The sequence below is a fragment of the Colias philodice genome, chromosome 9 (assembly GCF_061535455.1).
Source record: "Colias philodice isolate Cphi_HAF_F1 chromosome 9, ilColPhil1 Martin Lab GWU primary, whole genome shotgun sequence".
Taxonomy (NCBI): Eukaryota; Metazoa; Arthropoda; class Insecta; order Lepidoptera; family Pieridae; genus Colias; species Colias philodice.
In genome coordinates this window covers 7,745,110-7,753,719 of record NC_143094.1, presented here as the reverse complement: position 1 = coordinate 7,753,719, position 8,610 = coordinate 7,745,110, and the positions used below count along the sequence as shown (strand labels likewise).

The 8,610-nt window shown below is 36.5% G+C and overlaps 1 protein-coding gene across 1 annotated transcript; it reads left to right on the top strand.

Annotated features, from left to right (window-relative positions):
- Positions 1 to 1,160: 1,160 nt before the first annotated feature.
- caz (FUS RNA binding protein cabeza) lies at positions 1,161 to 8,560 on the top strand. The gene is made up of 7 exons (XM_089698634.1): positions 1,161 to 1,320; positions 1,404 to 1,592; positions 1,873 to 2,260; positions 3,811 to 3,842; positions 6,945 to 7,087; positions 7,180 to 7,835; positions 8,036 to 8,560. Exons 1-7 carry the CDS (start codon positions 1,311 to 1,313, stop codon positions 8,061 to 8,063), a joined length of 1,446 nt encoding a protein of 481 aa, XP_089554760.1. The 5' UTR covers positions 1,161 to 1,310; the 3' UTR covers positions 8,064 to 8,560.
- The last annotated feature ends 50 nt before the right edge of the window (positions 8,561 to 8,610 follow it).

Below are 8,610 nucleotides of genomic sequence, written 5' to 3'. Positions count from 1 at the left end.
TTTTATTTTTTATTCCCCCATTCCCTTATAACTATCCCTATGAATTAATAACCTATGTATGGAGCAAATGGAGGCGGAGGAGCAAGAAAGAAAGGCTGTAAATTATAATAATAATGGTTAAAGAAGCCTTTAATATGTTAATACTTTGTTTATATAGGTGTCCAATAATTAATGGACAATCTTGAAATTATAAAAATATTTTAAAAAGAAAACTATCATGACCAGTAACTACCTAACAAAAGTATTAAAAACTAAAAATAATTTTCAATAATCATATAAAAAGTCACATGAAGTTATATAAAACTAGCGGTCCGCCCCGGCTTCGCCCGTGGTACATAATTTTTACGTTTTCTCTACATAAGAACCATCCTCGTACTCCAAGGAATATAATAAAAAAAGAATTATCGAAATCGGTTCAGCCGTTCTCGAGTTATGCGCTTACCAACACATTTTGCGATTCATTTTTATATATAAGATATATTATACGGTACAAGAGAGTAAAGCCGGCCGTACACAGACCGCTTCAAGCAGTTAAGACCGACGGCTTAAAGCCGCGACCGCGCGATGAACTCGTGTGATGTGAATGTCTCATTCACTGCCGTACACATGACATGACTGCTAACTGCTCGAACTGCACATGACCGCTTCAAGCCGTCAACTGCGCAGTGCGCGGCACAGAGCAAGTAATATAGTAGGTACCGCTCAAGCAGTACGACCAACCGATCGAGCAGTATGACCGACCGTTCGAGCAGTCCGTGTACGTCGCTTAGCCCTTAACTGCCCGGGCTGCCCGTGTACGGCCGCTCTAAGAACCAAGAAGAAAGAACAATCAGTGGTAAGAAACCTAATTATTACAGCATTTATTTTATGAGAATTTTTTGCTAGAAAAGGTTTTTTGTAAGATCTTCAGGCACCATAACTTAGCCTTCGGTCCTAAAAATATATATTTTGTATTTAAAATAATAAGACATTCTTTATAATACTTATAATAAATTCAAAATATTATATTTATAATATAAATTATAGTCAATAATATTTAAAAATGAGATAGGTAAGTATTAATCACAGTATTAATTTTAAAAATTTAATGAATTTCCGGTTTTACTATTACCAATTACCATAGAGTACTAGAAACTTAGACCACAGACCTCAAGACTGACGCGTCTTGCGTATTTCCGTTCTCCATATTGCATTAATCTTTTCTTTGCGATTTACGATTAGTCGCGTCTAGTGTAGTTTTTATTTGTAAAGAATGGTATTGATTTGTAATTATTGAAATTCTTCATTGTATTAATTCACTAAACAAAATCATGGGTGATCGTAAGTGCAATTATTTTATCTTCCAAAAGTATACACATATCTTCATCTTATAAGGCTAAAAAACGTGGGGTTTTTGCTTTTAGCGTACGCATCGTCGGACTATGGCAGTGGATCCTATGGAGGTCAATATTCAATGCCACCTCCGTCCTTAGGCTCTGGTGACAGTAATTACAGCGCACCTCAACAACAGCCTGGTAATTATGCTCAAGGAAATTATGGAGCCGGTGGCCAAAATGCTAACCAAGCGTGGAATCAACCGAGTTCTGGCGGGGGTATGTATCTACTAATTATTGTATTTAATTCGTTACAATAAGTTATCATCACTACATAGTATAAAACAAAGTCGCTTTCTCTGTCCCTATGTCCCTATGTCCCTTTGTACGCCTAAATCTTTAAAACTACGCAACGGATTTTGATGCGGTTTTTTGTAATAGATAGAGTGATTCAAGAGGAAGGTTTTAGTATATAATTTATTAGGTTTTAGACAAAGCGGGCGAAGCCGCGGGCGGAAAGCTAGTATAGAAATATGTTTCATGTATTTGTTATTTTTAGGCGGTAGTGGAAGTTACGGCGGTCAGGAAAATAATTATGGACAGCAAAATTATGGATCAAATTATGGAGGCGGTGGTGGTAGTGGATTTGACCGCAACGGTAGCGGTAATAGCAGCTACAATGTGAGTGGAAGTGGAAGTGACCGCGGAGGCAGTAATTACGGCGGTAGTGACCGTGGCGGGAGCTATGGAAGCAATGAACGCAGCGGGGGAGGCTACGGAAGCAATGATCGGGGAAGTGGGAGTTACGGAGGAAGTGACAGAAGTGGTGGCTCCAGCTATGGCGGCGGTGACCGTGGGAGCGGTTACTCAAGTGGCGGCGATAGAGGCTATGGCGGAGACCGATCAAGCTATAATAGAGACGGGGGGAATAGAGATGGTGGATATGGGTAAGCATTACCTTATTTTACATATTAAAATAAGGATGGATATAAAACATAAATAAAAAGCATGCAAATTTTAATGTAAAATATAACAATTAACAATACATCAAAACTTTGCAAATGATAGTGTCAGGTCAAAATGGAAAATTATTACTTTAGTTTGGTTTTTCGGTTTATTTTATAAAAGGTTAATGGAGAATTATTCAGAAATTCATCTACTTAGAAGGAGGAATTAAAAAAAAGTTTAGTTGGTTTACAAGCAGCAAGATTTATCTTAGATTAAGGTGTAATTAATATGTATTTATTACATAATCAGTATGAGAGTGTAACAATTTACCACAAAAATCATTTATGTTTAAATGGTTCATGTAGTTATGCTATTAAGGCTATACATAGATAAGGTACCTCCAAAGAGGTAAAACAGGAAAGTGTGGTTTTAAACGTACTTCTAGCTTTTCACATATATATTCTTTCATAAGTAATTATGGTAGTGTGTACTTCTAACTACACAACAAAGTTTTTTTTTAAATCTCACAATGTCTTCTGCTTCATGATGGTTAATGCATATATCATATTGTTAAAATTTTAAAATGTTTATTGAATGATATTTTCAAAGGACAAAAATATCATTGAATATCATAATATCCTTCAATATAAACTAGCACATGTTGTCCTTTGCTGATAAATGGCAATTAAAGGGATCTGACTACGCCTCTGAAAAACTTGTCTTATTTACGTTAATCTATATAGGGTAATGTTCTTCATGCAGTAAGGGATTATTTTTGTTTGCTATTTAGGATGTTTGTATTAAAAAATGTTTACAAGACCAATTATGTTACAGCAAGAGAAACTTATCTTAATTCTTCAATGGGTATGGTTGAGATTTTATATTTGACTAGTTTGCATTTATAAAACTGTAGTAATTTATAATAATCTGCAAAATTTTCAAATATTATTTGTGCAATATTTGTGTTTTAAAAATGCAAGCTTACGTCTATAGTGAAGATATATATTGCATCTTGAAAAAGTGTTACATTTTTTAAAAAGTAAAGGCCTATTCTAACTGCAGTGGTATCGTCATCGGGATACAGCTATCCACAGCGGTACAGGATACCGCTGTAGTTTGAATAGCCCTTAAATATTTTTAAATCACAAAAAGTTATGCTTTTTAAAGTATATACCCTGAACTGTGCTGTTTACAATTATTAATTATTTAAAGTTATACATAACGGTACCAATAAACATTTTATTCTACCTCAAATAACTATTATATATTTGATTCTTCAAAATGGAGGACTATTCACTAATTTTGTACACTTTTTCAAGTGACATAGAATTCTGCATGTGTCTACCTTTGTGTCTACATATTATGTTTTATTGTATGCTGTTGTTGTCAACCACAAATTCTAAGGTTTTCAAGGTTTTTCATAATGGTAAAGAAAAGGACCCACATTATGGAATGAGGTCACTAAAAATGGACCTTAGGTGTGCTACGCGCTTCATTCAGTGTGCCCCCAACCTGCCAGTGTGAACTAAATGGTGTTTTATTGTTATAGTGGCGGCGGCAGGGGGGGTGGTTATAATAAAGGTAAAGCTCCTCGTAACTAACGAGTGGTGCTTTTGTTATATTTTTAATTTGTAAACTTAAGGGCTGCCAAATTTGTCGTATTACATATTGATAGTGTTAAAATACCTCCGAGCAAATAAGCTCTTCTAAGCTAAATGTATGTCACATTTAAATGTACATAGGTATATCACAGGCAAAACATTAGATATAATAAAAATAGTATCAAAAAAAAAAATTGGTGAAAGGAAACATTTCTATATATTTTAAGGGTGTTGATTTATTTGTTACCAAAAATGTGAAACAATTTATTTATTAATTGTCGACATGTGTATGTAAACTGGTGTAATTAAAGGGATTCATATATCTGGACAATGCGAAATAATTCAGATGGAAAGATAATTTTTTTGTGCACTTAGAAGTTTACCTTTAAGCTATAAACCAACAAGGTGCAGGTGGTATTTTTATGTGAACTTCAAAATATTGCACATATGGTTATGTTAAGTATTATTAACAGGTTTTGTGACGTAGTACATATTCCATTATTCTGACTGTTAGACAAACCATATGAATTCCGTGTTCACATAATCATAACTATGTCAGATAAAAATTTAAGATAATGATTACGGCGTAAAACTACGTTACCTTGGACTGAAATGTGGAGAGATTTAGAGGTTATGTAGGAAGGCAAATTCGGTACCTTAATTAAGTTTGGGTACTTCTTATTTCAATAAGAAGTGATACATCATCATTATCTTATTTATAAAAAAATACCTATTCTCAATTGATCAATCTAAGTGGTTTATACTTATACACAACTATTAATATGATATGACAAGAAGAGGAAACAATTGAGCAGGATGGTTGTTTAATTGAAATTCTACCGGAAGCAATCCATCGTCACTTGAATAAAATATATAAATTGGTATCTCCATTAGTTTGAATAATATATTATGGTGTGTTTAATATATCCTCTGTTCATTGGATATATGTTTATATCGTTGTAGACATCCTTTCGGAACCACTTTGGCTTATTTCATGTGCTTGTACAAAGCCTGCTCAAAGGATGCTAGGTATATACAGGGTGTCCCAAAAAGTAGTGATGAACGGAAGCTGGGAGGTAGAGGACCTAAAGGGCTATCCGAATCACCCCCATGTATGTTATGCGATTTTTCGTATTTTCGGAGTTATGACGTTTTTTTCAATTTTTCACCTATCGCTGAGTACGGTGATATTTTCACTCATGGTGACGTCAATTATTGCGGAAGGTGCTTGATTTTTTTTGTGTGCTAAGCTGAAAGATAGGCCAATTCAGTATGGTAACATTTACTATCGTTAGATCTTTGAATGGAATAAAAAAAAGAATTAAAATGCCAAGAAAGATAAAATTACCCAGTATGTTCTCCACTTCAAGGGCCCGTAAAAAAATAAAATCACATAAAAAAAGTTTTCCATTTGGCTTTTAAAAACTTGCTCTATCTATCAGGTAGCTACCCTGAAAATTTCATTTTATTATTCAGAAGGCTTCAATCGAAAAATTGAAATCTAAATGAGGTAAGTGCAAAAATTGAATTAACATGATGATTAATAAAAACAAATTAAAACCAATAACAAGGTGTTTAATTACCAGAAATTTTTAAAATGACCCCGCTATTGCTCAGTGCAAGTGCGACATCACCGTAAAAAGTTGTCTTTTAAATGTCTGAATGCCCTTTTATCATTTTTAATGGTTTCTTCTGCTACTATGAATTTCCAGGTTATTTCGTTCAAATTGTGGCAGTCTCTCGTCTTTGTAGTATCCCCACGGAAAAAAATCAATAGGGTTTATGTCCGGGGACCGTCGAGGCCAGGCTAAAGGGCAAAGATACCCTGAAAGATGGATTGGTCGTTGCAGCCTGCGCATGCGCTGGTGACGCCTGCCTTAAAGCCTGGCCTGCACGGTCCCTCGACCTAAACCCCATTGATTTGTTTCAATGGGGATACTAAAAAGACCTCGGCTACTTGAGAGAATGCTACAATTTGGACGAAATAACCCGGAAATTCATAGTAGCAGAAGAAACCATTAAAAATGATAAAAGGGCATTCAGACATTTAAAAGACAACTTTTTACGGTGATGTCGCACTTGCATTGAGCAACAGCGGGGTTATTTTAAAAATTTCTGGTAATTAAACACCTATTTATGGGTTTTAATTTGGTTTTAATGATCATCATGTTAATAAAATTTTTGCACTTACCACATTTAGATTTCAATTTTTCGATTGAAGCCTTCTGAATAATAAAATGAAATTTTTAGGGTAGCTACCTGATAGATAGAGCGAGTTTTTAAAAGCAAAATGGAAAACTTTTTTTATGTGATTTTATTTTTTTATGGGCCCTTGAAGTTGTGAACATACTGGGTAATTTTATCTTTCTTGGCATTTAATTCTTTTTTTATTCCATTCGAAGATCTAACGATAGTAAATGTTACCATACTGAATTGGCCTATCTTTCAGCTTACCACACAAAAAAAAATCAAGCATCTAGCGCAATAAGTCACGTCACCATAAATAAAAATCTCATCGTACTCAGCGATAGATGAAAAATTGAAAAAAATGTCATAACTCCGAAAATACGAAAAATCGCATAACATACATGGGGGTGATTCGGATAGCTCTCTAGGTCCTCTACCTCCCAGCTTCCGTTCATCACTACTTTTTGGGACACCCTGTATAATTGCGCGTTGATGTAAAATATACGTTGTTACCGTATCAGTCGTCGTGTTGAACCCAAATTATTTTTATGAATCAAAGGGTAAATGTAAGATCTCCACTGGTGTACCACTGACTATATTTTTGGCAGCCCTAATCTTCTACAATAGTGTTAACATGCGCAATTTTCTGGTCAGTTAAATGGTATTTTTGTTATCTACTATTTTATACCAAGGTTATACTGAAACAATTACAGGTTTATTTTATCGCTGTTGATATTCTTAAAAATATATATTTTTTTTTTAATAATCGTAACAAAGGTATTAAAATGTTTTATATCACGAATAGTAAAATCTTCTGCTTTAAGGTCGATGCAAGCTAGAAACGTTGTAATACCGTTTTTGTTATATTATTTTATTAAACTTCTTTAATATTTAGGAGGCGGCGGTGGCTATGGCGGAGACAGGGGTGGTGGAGGTGATATGGTGACCCAAGAAGACACTGTCTTCATTCAAGGCATGAATCCAGCGACTACTGAAGAAGAATTGTGTCAGCATTTTGGAGCTATCGGTATTATAAAAGTAAGTGAAATAAAAATTTCTATCTCATATTTTAAGACTTTTCATAGACATTTTATATAATATTATTTATAAAATTATAATTGTCTTTTCAGACCGATAAAAAGACACAGAGGCCCAAGGTATGGATGTACAAAGATAAAGCGACGGGACAGCCGAAGGGAGAAGCTACCGTAACATACGAAGATTCCAACGCCGCTTCCTCGGCTATTCAATGGTTCGACGGAAAGGATTTCAACGGAACCACAATCAAAGTGTCCCTCGCCCAGCGGCAAAATACGTGGGCAGGAGGCAAAGGTGGCGGCGGCGGCGGCGGCGGTGGTGGTGGTGGCTTCCGCGGCGGTCGGGGCGGCGGCGGAGGAGGCGGTGGGGGCGGCCCGCCGCGCGGGGGCAGGGGCGGCAGCGGCGGCGGGGGCAGCGGCCCGCCGTCCGGCAACCGCGAGGGCGACTGGAGGTGCCCCAACCCCAGCTGCGGCAACACCAACTTCTCCTGGCGGAAGTCGTGCAACAGATGCAACGAAGAGAAGCCTGGTGGTGGCGGCGGCGGCGGCGGCCCGCCGTCAGGTGGAGGTCGCGGGGGCGGTCCCCCCGGGCGGGGCGGGCGCGGCGGCGGAGGGCGCGGGGGCGGCGGCGGCGGGGGACGCGGCGGTGGCTGGGGCGGTCGCCCCGACCGCGGCTCCGACCGCTCCGGCGACCGCAGGGGCTCGGGCGACCGCGGCTCCAGCGGCGGCGCCATGCGGGGCGACGGAGGGTCAGTATTTACGTCTCATTCCATTTACACTACCGTAACCATTTTCTTTTTCCTAAATAAAATACTTATTTTGCGTCCCCATTGTTCATGGTTATAAAAAAGTATCAAGTTAAATCCATGATTACGAAAAGTATCAAACTAAATACGTATTTTGTTTTTTTTTGTGATCATTTACTTATTTATCTTATTTTTTGTTACAGTGGCAGAGACAGACAACGGCCGTATTAGTTATTAAGTTTTCTTGACTGATGTAAGATAGATTCTTGACAGATTTGAAATAACTGAGTTGGTACAGATTGAAATGAATGTGATTTGTTTACTGGATGTATAGAGCCTTTTTTCTAAGAGAACATTAATATCTCAATTGTAAGTAATATAAGACTGTGTTTTAAACATAATTTAAGTTTTATGTAAAAGTAAAAGATATACTTACAAATCTTTCCACAAATTTCTTCCTCAAATTCATCTATATTAATAGATTGTATTTTATAGTAGAAGCTCTGTACCAACACAGTAAACTCCCAATATTATGTAATATTCTTTACATAATGAACACGCTTTTAATAAAATATTACACTAAGACTAGGAAATAAAATCAATTTGAGACACGCTGATAAAACCTAAATGATTATTAATAATATCTTATGGTCAATTTAGCTAAGATTTATTAGAATATCTGTATAAGGTATAATTCTTTTGTGTTTTAATAAATACATATTCCACAATTCCTATTGTTTTATTTTTCCATGGAACCTTGACTGTGTATGTAAGTATA

Coding starts and splice junctions, on each gene's coding strand:
- caz (XM_089698634.1), top strand. Junction 1,593..1,872: donor TCAACCGAGTTCTGGCGGGG/GTATGTATCTAC, acceptor TGTTATTTTTAG/GCGGTAGTGGAAGTTACGGC. Junction 7,088..7,179: donor GAGCTATCGGTATTATAAAA/GTAAGTGAAATA, acceptor TTGTCTTTTCAG/ACCGATAAAAAGACACAGAG.